Here is a 16,501-nt window from a genome sequence, read left to right on the forward strand (position 1 = left end):
TATTCTACAGTACTGAAGATTTTTTAGGATGGAAATTAGCCAAAATTCTTTGACAATCCTAAAGACGTTATGGACTTTGCTCAGTCTCTACCAATCATGCAGTTTCAGGAACGATGTAGTCCTTCAAGGTCTCCAAAGAGAGTAGAGATGTAAGGTGGGATCCAGTTTTTTAAAAGAAATGGAAGCAATGGTGACCGAAGTGGTAACGTTGATTTAAAAAAATAAATCTTTTATCTTTTTTTTGAGAAGAGTTTAAATAGTTTAAATAATGATGATAGTTTAATTAAATGGGAGTTGGGAGAGGGAACTGGGTGGGCACTAGTTTCCAGAAGTCATCAGCTACCTGTGAGTTATCTCACACCCAATATTTTGGGGAGTTACCGCTTTGGGCGGTTTAAACAGGAGGAGGTAGTTGTGACCTCCGACCTGTCTTCTTTTTTCTTTTTTCTTTTTAATTTTTGGGTTAAGAAGTGAAGGTTTTTTTATTATTATTATTTTTTAAATAAATAATTTTTTTTTAACTCTTTTTGTTTTCTGATTGTAATTGAGGGGGAATTATGAGGTTTTTTTCTCTCCTTTTTTTTCTCTTTTTTTTGGGGGGGGGTTTTCTCTTTTTTCTTTTTTAAGAGGATGATGTCACAGAAGATAATAAGTCAAAAATTGAGGATGTTGAATTAGATGAAGAGGAAGATGAGGGGAAAGGTGATAAGAAGAAAAAGAAGAAAATTAAGTAAAAATACATTGAGGGAGAAGAGTTTAATAAAATTAAGTTAATTTCGATAGAGAATTTTGAAGATGTTATAAATGAAGAATATGGAGAATTTTATAAGAGTTTGAACTTTTTTTTCTTTTTTTTATAAGGGGAGGGGAAGGGAATAAAAAGTTTATCTGATTGTTTTTCTAAGGGATGTTTTTGTTCTCTCGATGAATTATAAAGGAAACTTGGTATTAATGGAAATTCTGTATTTATGTATTATTAATTATGATTTTTTTTGAATAACAGATATGTGGTTGATATATGATTTTAATATTTGAACTTAGTTTTAAAGTGGATTTCATTTGTTAAATACATGTATTATGTTTGATTTAAATATATGTTTAAGGGTATTATTTTAGTATTGATATTTTTGTTGTTGTTAGTAATTTTTTTTGTTGTTAAGTTTTATCCTTTTTTTGTAAGTGGGGTTTTTTCTATTTTATTTACAATATTGTTAATTAATTCTTCACTCTTTATTTTGGGGGGAGGGTTGGACTAATTTTAAATTAGATGATTAATGTGTTATAATTATTGGGGGGGTTAATTTGTGTAGTTTAATGATGTAGTATTCTAATTTTTATTATCTTATTTTTTATTATTTCTTTAAATGTAATTTTTATTTTATTCATGTCATAAAATTTTAAATAAAGTTTAAAAAAAATGTTTCAGGCCAGAGTCTTTTATCAAAATTCAAGACTGTTCTTTTCCTCCCACCGATGCTGCTCCGCCTGCTCAGTTCCTCCAGCAGATTTTTTTTGGACTTGATTATAATTTCTACCATGAACATTTCAAATTCAAGGACAGAAATAATAAAGTTTAAAAAAAATCTTGTATCAGACTTGAGTTCCTATTTTTAACATCAGACTTGTTTGCATTTGCAATAAATTTTGCTGGTGTAAACTTGCCATCCTATTGTTAAAAAAAGAAGTACCTTCACAGAAATTGCTTGAGACAAAAATTGAGAACAAAGAACATTTATTATACAACAATGCAAAGTTGGGTGCTTCCCCTTACCCTGGGAATACACACATACACTGGGGCTCACCCAACTTTTATACAGTTTATTTCAGTATAGAAGATCCCTCCCCCTTACATTCTTCTGCCTCCTGGATGAATTTGGCATTAGGCAATCCTGTCTGCCTACGTGCTGTTTCTGTGAACTTGGAGGATCAGGGGGTATCCTGTCGGTGTCCCATCATGTCATTGTCCTTATTCACACCTTCCTGACTCTCAGGGCTGACTAACTTCTTACATGCAGAACTTGCTAATTCTGTCTAAGGCTAGAAGACCCTTATCCTATTCAGACTAACTTTACTTTCTACATTCTATTATCTATCCTTATCTTATTCATACTTGTGAACTTGCTGATTCTGTCTAAAAGGCTAGAAGACCCTTATCTTATTCAGACTAACTTTACTTCCTACATTCTAATATCTATTCTTATCCTATTCATACTGGCTTTATTCATTACACATATATCTATACTAGTTTCCTCATCTTCATATTTTTATATCAGTTTTACTCATCTCTCACACTATGATTGTTTCAACAAATTGCAGAGAATGCTTCTTTCTGATTGCTCAATAATGGCTTTCTAATTTTCAAACGGAATATTGAAATAAAAATTTAAATGACATTACTTGAGCATACATGTACCTCATTGATCTTTCTCTTTATATTTTGATGCCTACACTCAGGACAGGAGAGAAAAGCTAAGACATGATTGGGACAGGATGATAGCTCAGTGAATGCAGAGCTGGAGGAAAGGAGACAGAAAATAGAGAGAGAAAGAAAAAGCTAGAGGAAAAGAGTCACGGGGATAGGGAAAGGGAGAGATGAGGGGGAGGGGAGGGATGGATAATGAAAACCAGAAAAGTCAATACTAATGCCATCTGGTTGGAGAGTGCCGAGACAGAATACAAGGTGCTGTCCCTCCAATTTGCAGGAGGTCATACTTTGGCTGTGTTCGAGACCATGGACAGACATGTTGGCATGGGAATGAGGCAGGGAATTGTAATAGGTTGCCACTGGGAGATCCCCACTACTGCACCAGACAGGCAAAGGTGCTCAACAAAGCGAACTATCAAGGAGTCACGTGATGGAGTAGTGGCCGGTAGGAGAATAGCAGCCCTCTCCAGAAAATAAAAAAAAAGTGAAGGAAAAGCAAAGCCCCAGATACACAAAACACAACAAATTAAAAAATAAAGGTGTAGAAAAAATGGCACTAAAGAAAGAAAAACCAAAAACAACAGGAACAAAAGAAGGAAACGCGCCAGAAGAGAAAAGAGAAGGCCTTACCTGCACGAAAAAGCAGGGACCCACTGTGGACAGAGGAGCCCGCTCCTCGAGGTTAGTTGAGACCCCACAGGGTCGCGACCTCTCGACCGCGGGACTGCAAAAATGGCTCACTGAGCCAAACAGAGCTGTGCAATACACACAACAAGGAAAAGGAGAACAGCGATGGGAGGGGGGACCAGCTGTGGAGTGAACCTACACAGCACGAACAGCTGAGAGATGCCCGAGAGCAGGGCTCCCAGCTGGAAGAAAAGGAAAGCAATGGAAAAGGGAAGGATGAGAAAGAAAAACAGAGGCAGGAGGCCCAACGGATAACTAGCCCAGAAGAAGAGGACCAACATCAAGAAGCCATGAAAAAAAAACCAACAAACTGAGGCAAGCAGCTCAACAAGAAAGTCAGAAGAGATAGATATGAGGAAGAGAAGTAGAAGACACAAACCCAAGAGCAGACACAGAAGAAGAAGAACACCAAGCTCTGCACAGAGGAATAGAAGGTAAAATGAATGGACAGTACATAGATAAAAAAAATTTTCAAGAACAAATGAAAGCATTAAAAGAATGGTTGACACTAGAATTTAGTGAAATGAAAAGAAAAATGAAAAGTACAGAAGAAAAAGAGAGTAGAATAGAGCTGGCATAACAGATGTAGGGAAAGGATTAGAAAATGTGGAAGAACGTGTAGTGGCGGTAGAAATGGAAGTGAATGACTTAAAAGAAAATTGGAAGAAAGTGACAAAAAGTTAAAGAAACAGCTCAGAAGATCGATATAATGGAAAACTATAGTAGGCGAAACAATATAAAGATAGTGGGCCTAAAGTAAGATGAAGAAGGCAAAGCTATGAAAGAATTAATAAAAGAATGGATCCCAAAAGTCCTGGGAATGCCGGAAATGCAGGAAGGAATGGAAATAGAAAGGGCACACAGAACATTAGCTCCGAAACCACAGTCACAACAAAAACCAAGATCCGTTTTAGTAAAATTTCTGAGATACACGACAAAAGAAAATATATTGGAGAAGGCAATGAATAAAATTAGAGAAGACAAAAAAGCACTGGAGTACAAAGGTCAAAACATTTTTTTCTACCCAGACATAAGTTTTGAACTCCTAAAGAAGAGGAAGGATTTTAACACAGCAAAATCGATCCTATGGAAAAAAGGCTATAAATTTATGTTATGATATCCAGCGGTGCTTAAAATAGTTATCCCAGGGCAGCAAAACAAACTGTTCTCGGATCCGGAGAAAGCACGAGAATATGCAGAATGCCTGCAAGACAGAAAGGGAGATGAAGAGATGTAACAAGAACAAAGAATGATGACAAACTACATATAAAGAAGTAAAAATAATGTATAAGTAAGACCTAAAGGAGGGAAGAAAAGGGAAGTAAGGGAGAAGGGGAGAAAAAGAGGAGGGGTAAAAAAAAAAGAGAAGAAAAGAGGGGGAGCTTTGTTTTAATGTGAAGATAAAAGTCTTTTCTGGAGGGGGTTGGGTGGGAGAGAACAACAGTCACTGCGAAATTAGTTGACACTTGTGAACGGGTTCACAGTCTGAATGGAGAGGGGAGTTGTGGTTGACCATCAAGGGACAAGGGGCAACTCAGAGAGGGTGGGGTTAAGGGAATTTTAGATGTGGGAGTGGTTGAAGTATTTTATGTTTTAGAATTGTTGTCATACATTGAGTTCCAAGAAGGAAAACTGAGAAATGAAAATGGGCAGAAGGGAAAAGGTGGTGGTGAGGAAGCGGAAATGAAATGTAAACAGAGTATGAGATGGCCATGTTGAACTATATGACAATAAATATTAACGGAATACATAACCAAATCAAAAGGAAGAGTCTATTAAATTTACTGAAAAAAGGAAAAATAGAGATAGCATTCGTGCAGGAAACGCATCTAACTGAAGTGGAACACAATAAATTAAGGAGAGACTGGGTAGGGCATGTAACGGCAACATCATATAATTCAAAAGCCAGAGGAGTAGCGATATTAATCAATAAAAATGTACCAATCAAAATAGAGGAGGAAATAATAGATCCAGCAAGGAGATATGTAATGATAAAGTGTCAGATATATTCAGAACTCTGGAATTTGGTCAATATATATGCACCTAATGAAGAGGATCAAAAGTTTATGCAAGATATTTTTTTGAAGATTGTAAATATGCAGGAGAATATATTGATTTGGATTCAAAGATGGATAAAACTGGACAAAAGACTAGCAAAAAGAACAAAGTAGCCAAATTTATGGTTAAATTAATGCAGGAAATGCAACTTTTGGATATCTCTTTCTTTGGCTTGGCTTCGCGGACGAAGATTTATGGAGGGGGTAAATGTCCACGTCAGCTGCAGGCTCGTTTGTGGCTGAAAAGTCCGATGCGGGACAGGCAGACACGGTTGCAGCGGTTGCAGGGGAAAATTGGTTGGTTGGGGTTGGGTGTTGCCTGAATGTTGATTTTTTCAACTGTGTTCAGTTTAATTGTGATACTGGCTTATTCTGTTCACGGAAGGTGTATTGAAGAGGACTGTGAAGAATGTTTCCTGAAGAATGCTGAGACCAGACCTTTGGTTATATACCACAAACTGCTAGAGACTGATGGCAGTTCAGAGGTAGCACTTCATTTGATTGGAAAAGTATCTGATGCAGACCATTCCCAAAGAGCAAAGGTAGTATATGGAATCAGTAACACTAGATAAAGTCTTGCTGTTCATTCTGCTCTAAATTTTTTTGAAAAATTAATTGCACATTGTAATTTTCTGTCTCCCTCCATTTGCACTTGTTTTCGTAGGGCATCTGTTTTTGGGAAAAATTCTTTTGACAAACTAAAACACTTCTGATGTTATCAGTAGAACTTGGAAACCAAAACAACTTGCATCTGACATTCTGACTTTCATATTTTGCATTTTTCTTGTTTTTTTTTAACAAAAACAGACATCAATGAAGTTTCAGCATATTGTACACAACAAAAAATGGCCCTAAACAAACTTCTCAGCAGTCCCATTCCCCAGGTTGTCATTGTGAAAGAAAGTGGGTTATGTGACTATTCTCCTATCACTCACTGATACTGGGGGTAATTAACAGCAGCTAATTAACCTGCCAAGCTGCAGGTTTTTGGGATTTGGAAGGAAACTGAAGCATCCAGTAGCAACCCACATAGTCACAGGGATGACCCACAAATTCCACACCACTCATGGTCAGATTCAAACCAGATTACTGAAGCAATTGGTCAGCAGAATAGCTCCTCACTGAGTCCAGTGACAGAGTACCAACTACCTGTACAATCGCAACAATAACTGTGGGGAAACTCCACTGAGCCAGTACCAGGTTAAATCTACCACTTGTTTAGCACATGCATTTATTTCAATAAAGAAGAGATCGATTACATTTATGTTTTTATTTATGAAGTTTGCTTAAACTTGTCTAATGGTAAATGGATGTATTTAATAATCATTAATCTTATTTTTAATTTTTAAATTCAGACATACCCCACAGGTCCTTCCAGCCCACAAGACCATGCCGCCCAAATACACCAATTAACACACAACCCTATATGTTTTTGAAAGACATTCTAGAAAATAATTATTTTTAAGTTTATTTCTGAGATGTATAAGTTATTACAAAATAAAATGCCTAAGTTGAATGTTCATAAATCAAGAATGAAATGGGAACTTGATTTAAATAGAAAAATAGATGAAAATATTTGGAGAAATTTATGTAAGGATAATATGACTAAGATTATAAATGTAAGATAGAGATTAGTACAATATAATTTTTTACATCAATTGTATTTAACTCTCAGAAAAGAAATTTAAATGAATTTCTTCAGATTTGTGTTTTAGATGTGGACAAGAGTTAAGTACTTTTTTTCATTCGACTTGGACTTGTTCTAAAGTTAAGAATTTTTGAACACAAGTTAAATTATTTTTGGAGCAAGTATTAAAAGTGAGTTTACCGTTTGATCCAATTTTGTTTTTATTAGGGGACATTAAGTCGATTGCCTTAGGATTGAAATTGACTTTGTACCAAATTGAATTTTTACGTTTGGCTTTGGCTGTTTCTAAAAAGTGTTTGGCTATTACTTGTAAATCTGATTTAGTTTTAGGAATGCAAAGATGGCATACTGAATTGAAATCCTGTATTCCTTTAGAAAGGATCATGTATAATTTGAGGGATAAATATCATTTTTTTGTAAAAGTATGGAGCCCATATTTAAAAACTCTTGGTATTAAGATTTAATCTCTCGGTTCGCTCCGGTGGACATCTTGGTCTCTGCAGCTAAAAAGTTGATTATTGTTGTTCTTAGTGATGATCTCCTTTCTTCTTTCTTGTAGATGGGTAGAGGAGGAGGGAGGGTGTTAGTGGGGTGGACGAGGGAGGTTGGGGGGGTTTTATTCAATGTTTGTATGAATATATTATAATTAATGTTATATGATTTAGAATTATAAATATTTTTTAAAATAAAATAATAATTTAAATAATGTTAAATTTTACAATCTTTTAAATAATCTTCGAAATGTTAGTATTTTGTTATGTCAAATATCTTTAATTTTATTTTTGGAGTTGAATTGCTTATTGTCACATTTGTTGAGTTACTGTTTAAAAAAACTTTGTTTTGCATGCTAATCAGGCAAGTAAATTTGTACATAGTGTAACAGGTCGTGTGAGAGTAAAAACAAAAGTGCGGGGATAGTGTTAAAGAAAAAAATAAAATTAAACTGCGCATGTTATAACCTTACAAATACATAGTTCAACTATTTTTGAGTCTTGTAAACATCAGAGCTTATTAGATGCCTTTCTGGAGTTGGGGCTTGGTATTTTTGGCTGGAATACTTTTTGCTGACAAGTTACTATTGCAGGTAAGTTACTATTGCCTCTCACCGTGTTGGGCCAGGTGCAGTCCCCGGGATGTCTGTTATACACCACAATCCTGCAGTTCTTCAAGAACTGCAAGGCACAGGTTTGAAAACCAGCCTGAATATATTGTAATAAATAAAACCTGATGATCTCCATTTTCATAGTGGCTATGTGCATGCTGAAGTGTATCAAATAACAGGAATTTGGAAAAGAAATGAAGGACAAAAAGTGGTTCAATTCGATGAATTGTGGCCATCGAAGAAATCATTGTGTCTTGAAATTAATTAAAGTTGTTAAGTGCATTAAGTATATTTGAAAATGCACTAAAATTTATAATGGAAATCCAACTGCAGTTTGTGTGCTAAAACTGGATCTGATTTCTATCTGCCTAATATTCAAACAATTCTACTTTGATGTCGTTGGATGAATTTATGGTATGCATTTTCTGTATGAGTTATCCATTTGTGCATATGAATGCACTGAAGGAATTGTAGTTCTGGAAATGTTTTGATCTGAAAATTGTGCTATTATTAGCAAAAGTTGTTTAAATCTGAACATGGGTTTTTTTTTAACAAAAACAGACATCAATGAAGTTTCAGCATATTGTGCACAACAAAAAATGGCCCTAAACAAACTTCTCAGCAGTCCCATTCCCCAGGTTGTCATTGTGAAAGAAAGTGGGTTATGTGACTATTCTCCTATCACTCACTGATACTGGGGGTAATTAACAGCAGCTAATTAACCTGCCAAGAGGAAACCTATGCAGATATGGGGAGAATGTACAAACATCTTACAGACGGCACAGGATTTAAATCCCAGTCTGGTCCCAATTGCTGCCGTTGTAAAGGCGTTGCGCTATTTGCTATGCCAACTGTGCCGCCACATGATTTAATGACAAAATTGTTGTGAATTTCACAGCAACAAAAGTGAGGAATAGTAATAACCTTTGTTTTTTTTATTTAGGAATTGCTGGGTTGGGAAAGCTTAGATCTTGAAAACAAAGATTCTGGACTGGGTGATCCATATAAAAGCTTATTCAAGCATACATTTACACGGTGTAAATCACGGTGAACACCAACCTACAATTTATGAAAAAGGACCGGGCAAGGCTAGCTATTTCCAACTGTTACACTGTGTTTTTACCTCTGCTTTAGCAATCTTTATTTTTTTTCTTGTCCTTGAATAGAATTCTCTTTGGCAGGCTTTCTAACTTGTAGGCTTTGTAAACTTCAGCTTATCCAGAGCCCCATTATTCAGTCCTCTTGCGCAAGTTCTCTTCACACCTTCTCCCTGTTGCTCTTAATTCGCATCAATTCTCATTCTTCTGCCCCTCATTATAAAATAGTTAATCTTGTATGCATGTCCCATTGTGATCTGGTTCCTAATTTAGTAGTCTGTCCAGAACTCTTCATCCACCTGTATTTGTGCATCCATCCCGACAGCATCCTGTGCTGCATCATTATTCAAGATTAGAATTACTTTAGCCCTTATCAGGTATTCTCCAGATCCCTCTCCCCAAGTTAACTTTGCCTAATATCTCTTTTCTGAACTTGTTCACATGAATTTTGTGAAGCTTAGTGAGATATACACCACTAATGTTCTCAGTGGCTTCTAGTTTGTTGATGGAATAAAAGCATAATAAATTCCTTTGGCACAACTTTTGGCTCCAAATATTTATCTGCTACTTATGAGTACCCACCGATGCAGCCAAATTCATTGTGTTAATCCTTCAAAATTCTTTAGTATTACATAAATTGATGAAATGTAATGGAGGATTTGTGCTGAAATAACAAGTAAAGCTGGAAGCTCCAGGTTATTGTAGAATTTGTGTAAGGCCTCTGGTTTGAAAAATTAACTTGTGTTGATTTGCATTCTGCCCAACATGTACACTCAGTATTCTTCAGTGTTTTCAATGTGTCAAATTGTCAAAGGATGAGAGTATTGGATTTTCTTTTGGAATGCCGTTTCTAGTGACATGCTTTGAAATAAGATTTAGTCACTTGTGGACTTGTCCCAACACTGAAGAACAGCCCTGAATGACATCATTGACCTCCTGACCTCAATTGGCTTGATGTGGGAGTATATCAAATTAAATTCATTACCCAGTGTTTTGCTTGTTGCTTTGCCTCTGGTTCCTGATGAATAAATTCGTTTTATTCATTCTGTCTTGAATTATTATCTGAATATTTCAAATCTGTATTAATTTAATTTATTTATTAGGTCATTGAGCATGACGGAAACGCAGAAGAGGGAGCAAAAAAGGTTTTTGCTCAAATAGAGAAGATTATCAAAAAGGTAATATATAGACTGAACTTCATGAATGAATAAACAAGTCTTTATTCACCTTTTAAGATCATTTAGATGATTTAAATTTTGTAAATTTTGACGTACTGCCCATTCGGCTCATGAATCCATGCCACCCAATTTATACCCAATTAACCTACACCCCTGGTATGTTTCAAATAGTGGAAAGAAACCAGAGTCCCCAGAGGAAACCTATGCAGACATGGGGAGAATGTACAAACTCCTTACAGACAGCACAGGATTTGAATCCCAGTCTGGTCCCAATTGCTGCCATTGTAAAGGCGTTGCGCTAATTTCTATGCCTACTGTGCCGCCACATGATTTAATGAAGAAATTGTTGTGAATTTCACAGCAACAAAAGTGAGGAATAGTAATAACCTTTGTTTTTTTTTAAATTTAGGAATTGCTGGGTTGGGAAAGCTTAGATCTTGAAAACAAAGATTCTGGAATTGAAGATGATTGCTCTAACAGGGAAGAGGAGGACTTTGGAGAAGCAATTTGGGACATGCATGAAGAGCAGGAGCAGTTTGAAGCTTTTCAAGCTGCAATTCGGTCAACCTGTGAATTAGGATTCGAAAAGGTATGTCTTATGCACAGTAATGGACCCTTCCAGCCCATGAGCTCGCACCACCCGAATACACCCTTGTGACCAATTAATCTTCCAACCTATATATCTTTGGAACTTGTGTTCTCAGCCACTTTTTTTTAAATAGCATAATTATAGTGGAAAAAATCAAGGGTAATTTAATATTGATTTTATTGTAACAGAATTCTGCTGCAGAGTACAATGTGCAGGTATGTATTGTAAGCATAAGAAAGATGCATTTTGTCACAGAAGCAAGGCAGTGGCAAATTTGGAAAGGAACAAGTAAAACTTCCAAATTAGATATTACTATGTAGCAGATTGAAATCATTTTTATTCCCATGTGCAACTTAAATACTGAATCAATGAATCAGAATTTACTGTCATGAACATGATATGAAATTTGTTGTCTTGCAGCAGCGTTATAGTGTAAACATTTTCTATAAACCACCTGACAACAATAAATAAAAAAGTACAAGGAGAAAAAAAAAGACAAGGTATGGTAGTGAATATGGTTCATTGTTCATTCAGGAAGAAGCTGTCCTTGTGCCGCTGAGTGCTTGTCTTCGGGTTCCTGTACCTTTTTCCCGATGGTAGCAGAGTGAAAAGGACATGTCCTGGGTGGTAGGGGTCCTTGAGGATAGAGGCTGCTTTCTTAAGGCACTACCTTAGTAGATGTCCTTGAAGAAGTGAAGATTAGTGCCTGTGATGTTGCAGGCCGAGTTAACAATACTGTGGAGTTTTTTCTTGTCCTGACTGTTGGCATGTCCATACTAGACAATGATGCAACCAGCTCTCCACAGTACACCTGTAGAAGTTTTCGAGAGTCTTCGATGACATACCAAATCTCCCCAAACTCCTCACAACGTATAGCTGCTAGTTATAGATAAAAGGATAAAAAGAATTTATGTGAAAACCTTACATCACATCACTATCAGTCTTATGACAGAAAAATAACTTGATTATTCCAACACAAAAGTGGGCTATTGAAGTCATCATTTCAGTTCTGACTCCAAGCAAAGCAATCCCCTACCACCTTACAGCTCTACCGACATTGGTTCAGTCCTGACCACGGATGCTGACTGGGTGGAATTTGCATGTTCTTCCTATTCCAGTGCTCAGATGCATTGGCCACAAAATTGTCTCTAGTTTTTAGATGAATGGTAGTATCCCTACCATCAATCACACAGGATCTCTGACCTACTACCATCAGAAGGAAGTACTAAAGCATCAAAATCAGGACTGCAAAGTTGGGAAATAGCTTCTTCCCACAGGCTGTGAGACTAATGAGCAATATCTGTACCTTGAGTCTCTTATAAATAAAGAATAAATTATTCTGAAATATTTATCCATCTTTATTTTGTATTATATTTTTATATATATACATGCAATTATTGTGCATATTTTTATGTGTATCTGTGTAGAATGGAGAAACACTGATTCATCGGGTTGTAAATGTACAATCAGGTGATAAATAATAAACATGAACTTGATGTAAATGCAGTGAAAATTTGAATCAGGGATATTTAATGAGGGAAATGGGACTACTCTGTGGTCCAGCATAGACTTGATAAGAATGGAAATTTGGTAGCGTGGCATTTCCCTGAACTGTACAAATTATGCTCTTGTTCATCAATTTCTCTTTGTTTTTCTGCCACTTACTTCTTCTTTCTTCTTTGGCTTGGCTTCGCGGATGACGATTTATGGAGGGGTAATGTCCACGTCAGCTGCAGGCTCGTTTCTGGCTGACAAGTCCGATGCGGGACAGGCAGACACGGTAGCAGCAGTTGCAAGGGAAAATTGGTTGGTTGGGGTTGGGTGTTGGGTTTTTCCTCCTTTGTCTTTTGTCAGTGAGGTGGGCTCTGCAGTCTTCTTCAAAGGAGGTTGCTGCCCGCCGAACTGTGAGGCGCAAAGATGCACGGTTTGAGGTGATATCAGCCCACTGGCGGTGGTCAATGTGGCAGGCACCAAGAGATTTCTTTAGGCAGTCCTTGTACCTCTTCTTTGGTGCACTTCTGTCTCGGTGGCCAGTGGAGAGCTCGCCATATTAACACGATCTTGGGAAGGCGATGGTCCTCCATTCTGGAGACGTGACCTACCCAGCGCAGTTGAATCTTCAGCAGCGTGGATTCGATGCTGTCGGCCTCTGCCACTTACTTACACTAGTTTAATTGGAGCTCCTGGCAGAAACCATGTGTTCATTGGGAGAACATGAAAACCACCCGCTCAGTGCTTACTGCAGTTCACAACTGTCCTGCACGAGATCCCAAAATCTGCGCGTTTTCTTCTTTACGCCCAGTGATTCAGATCTATAGGAAGTCAAAGTATGACCTACTGAAGGACATCTCAGCAGCAAAAATGAAATTCTGAGAGAAAATAGAGTCCAAGTCATGTACTTGCCAATTATGGTAAGGATTGCAGGCCATTACATCCAACAAGGTAAGGCTGCATACCGCTTTGAAAAGGAGAACTCAATGGTACCTATGAGAATTCCTGCAGAAGTTGATGGCCCTGTTATTATCTGTCTCTGAGGCCAACATCAGAACATCCTTCAAGAGGCTGAATCCTCACAAGGGTCAGGCCCTGATGCCATACCTAGCAGGGTACTTAAAATCTGTGCCACCTAAATAGTTTGAGTGTTCATAGACATTTTCAATCTCTCAATGCTGCAGTCAGGTATTCCCAAGTGTTTCAAAATGGTATCAATTGTGGCCTTCATTGCTATTTAGGAGCAGGTAGGTAATGCTGCAACTTTAGAAGGTAAGGTGAGGCTGCATCTGGAGTACTGCATACAGTTCTGGTCTTTTATCTTGAGGGAGAATGTACTGTCTTTGGAGGTGTTGCAGAGGAGGTTTACCTGGTTGATTCCAGAGATGAGGGGGTTAGCCTATGGGAAGCAATTGAGTCATCTCAATCTGTACTTGTTGGAATTTAGAAAAATGAGAGGGAATTTTATGGAAATATATAAAATTATGAAAGGGATAGATAAGATAGAGGTAGGCAAATTGTTTCCATTGATGGGGGATACTAGAACTAGGGGACATAGCCTCAAGATTCAGGGTAGATTTAGGATGGAGATGAGGAAGAACTGCTTTTCCCAAAGGGTGGTGAATCTGTGGAATTCGCTGCCATTGAAGTAGTGGAGGTGACCTCAGTAAATATATTTAAGACAAAGTTGGATAGATTTTGACAACAAAGGGGAATTAAGGGATATGGGGAAAAGACAGATACGTGGCTATGATCTCATTGAAAATTTGGATGGCCTACTCCTGCTCCTATTATGTTCTTATACCCAAGAAGAGCAGGGTGAGCTGCCTCAATAACTATTGCCCAGTAGCACTCTCATCTACTGTGATGAAAGGCTTTGAGAGTTTGATCATGGCCACAATTAATTCATACCTCAGTAAAGATCTGGACCCACTGCAATTCACCTATCATCACAGTCGCTCCACAGCAGATGCAATCTCACTGGCTCTCCACTCAGCCATGAATCATCTAGACAACAGCAACACATACATCAGGCTATTCTTTGTCATATACAGCTCAGCTGTCAACACTATTGTACCCTCAGTACTGGTCAACAAGCCCCAAAACCTGAACCTCTACCATCCTCTGCTACTGGATCCCCAACTTCCTCATCAGAATGAATCAGAAATAATGTCTCCTCCTCACTGACAATCAGTACAGGCACACCTCAAGGTTTGGTGCTTAGCCCACTGCTCCACTTGCTCTACACTCTTGAATGTGTGGCTAGGCACAATTTAAATGTCATCTACAAATTTGCAGATAACACCACAGTACAGGAGGGAGATAGATCAGCTGGTTGAGTGTTGTCACAACAACCACCTTGCACTCAACATGAGCAAAACTAAGAAGCTAACTGTGGACTATAAGAGGAAGACATCAGAAGAACATGAAGCATTCATCACCAAGGGGTCAGCAGTGGAAAGGGCTAAGAACTTCAAATTCCTGGGTATTAACATCTCGGAGGATCTGTCCTAGGGCCTTCATGTCGATGCAATCACAAAGAAGGCTCATCAGCAGCTATACTTTGTGAGAAGTTTGAGAAGATTTGTTATGCCACCAAAGAGTCATGCAAATTTCTACAAGTGTTCCGTGGAGAGCATTCTGAATAGCTGCATCATTGTCTGGTATGGAGATGTCAATGCACAGAACAGAAAAATACTACAGAGAGTTGTGAACTTGGTCAGCACCAACATGGGCACCAGTCTCCACTCCATCAAGGACATCTACAAGAGGCAGCCTCTATCCTTAAGGAACCTCACCAGCCAGGCCATGATCTCTTCACAATGCTACATTAGGAAGGAGATACAGGGGGCTGAAGACTATTACCCAGCTGCACAAAAACAGCTTAGTCCCTCTACCATTAGATTTCTGAATGGACAATGAAGCACAGACACTACCTCACTTTTGCTTCTTTCCCTGTTAATTTATTTTACTTTTTAAATGTAATTTATACTGATATTTGAACCTGTAATGCCACAAAACAACAAATTTTGAAACGTGTTCATGACAATAAATTCTGATTTAGATTCAAGATTCTAACACCTACTGCAGTACACAAAATTTGTACTCCCCTATACCCCAGCATCTGCAGATTTTCTTCATTACGCCCAGAACCTACTGATAGGATCAAGCTCGTGCATTGAGGAAGCAGCCCTAAGCAGTGTCCTGCCTAGCTGCTAAGCACTTGTTCAGCCAGGTATAAAATAGGTTACTTTTCACCCTACTGCAATGTTTGGTTTCAGTCCTCTTATGTGAGACTCCTTTCTTTGATCATGGGGTCTCAATTTCATTAATAAGTGGAGACCGATTTTCAAACTGGGCAAAGAGAGCTAAAGTTTATATTAATTTATCTCTCTGCTTCACTGCAAATTGCTCTAACAGCTTTTTGAATGGCATTTGAGTGCCAAATGGTTGAAGAATTCACATTCTATTTGTGTTTACAGATAAAAATTGACACTCCATTGTCTAATGTTTGGAAATTCTGATCATTTGGCCCAGAAGCCCATCAGGTTGTATTTTTTGCGCTCTCTTTGAACGTACAGAAGCCACCTGAACCTTTATTATATTGCTGCATTGCATTTTTTTTAGAAAAGCAAACAAAAAGTATGTTAGTGTGTTCATTGGAGTGTCATCCAACAGGCTGGAAAATATGAGTTAAACAAGAAAATCTGCAGATGCTCTGGTCGACTCCAACACACAAACATGCTAGAAAAACTTAGCAAGGAAGTAAAGGGTAACATTTTGGGCATAAGCATTTCATCTGGAAAAATAGGTAGGTGGGGAGAGGAGGGAGGAAGGAGAATGAGGAGAAGCACAGGCTTCCTATAAACCTGCTGAGTTTCTCTAGTAGGTTGGTATATTGCAACCTGTTTGACACCACCAAAGTCCCATGTATGCCAGAATAACTGAACTTATTGTACATTACATCCTAATGTCATAAATATGAGTCTGAATCAGGTTGTTGTATCAATGAAAATCACCTTTTTTACTTTTTGTCGTGCGCTGGAAAACTGCAACAATAATAAAATAAGTTGCTGGAGGAACTCGGCAGGTCAGACAGCATACCCGGAGGGAAAGAGACAGTCGACCTTTCAGGTTGAGTCCTTGCATCAGGACTGAGAGTGTAAAGGGAAGATGGCCAGAGCAAAGAGGCAAAGGGAGGGATGAGGCAGGAGCCAGTAGGCAACA

The 16,501-nt window shown here is 37.9% G+C and overlaps 1 protein-coding gene across 5 annotated transcripts in view; it reads left to right on the forward strand.

Annotated features, from left to right (window-relative positions):
- Window positions 1–16,501, forward strand: part of nphp3 (nephronophthisis 3) — a 153,018-nt gene that overhangs the window by 62,295 nt on the left and 74,222 nt on the right. For 4 of the 5 annotated variants that reach the window (XM_069913528.1, XM_069913529.1, XM_069913527.1 and 1 more), the window contains exons 9-11: window positions 5,555–5,711; window positions 10,120–10,194; window positions 10,604–10,783. In XM_069913528.1, coding sequence (XP_069769629.1) covers window positions 5,555–5,711; window positions 10,120–10,194; window positions 10,604–10,783 — 412 coding nt within the window. The remainder of the gene's footprint in view (window positions 1–5,554; window positions 5,712–10,119; window positions 10,195–10,603; window positions 10,784–16,501) is intronic. The other variant, XM_069913531.1, reaches the window with a different exon arrangement.

The sequence above is a fragment of the Narcine bancroftii genome, chromosome 1 (genome assembly GCF_036971445.1).
Source record: "Narcine bancroftii isolate sNarBan1 chromosome 1, sNarBan1.hap1, whole genome shotgun sequence".
Taxonomy (NCBI): Eukaryota; Metazoa; Chordata; class Chondrichthyes; order Torpediniformes; family Narcinidae; genus Narcine; species Narcine bancroftii.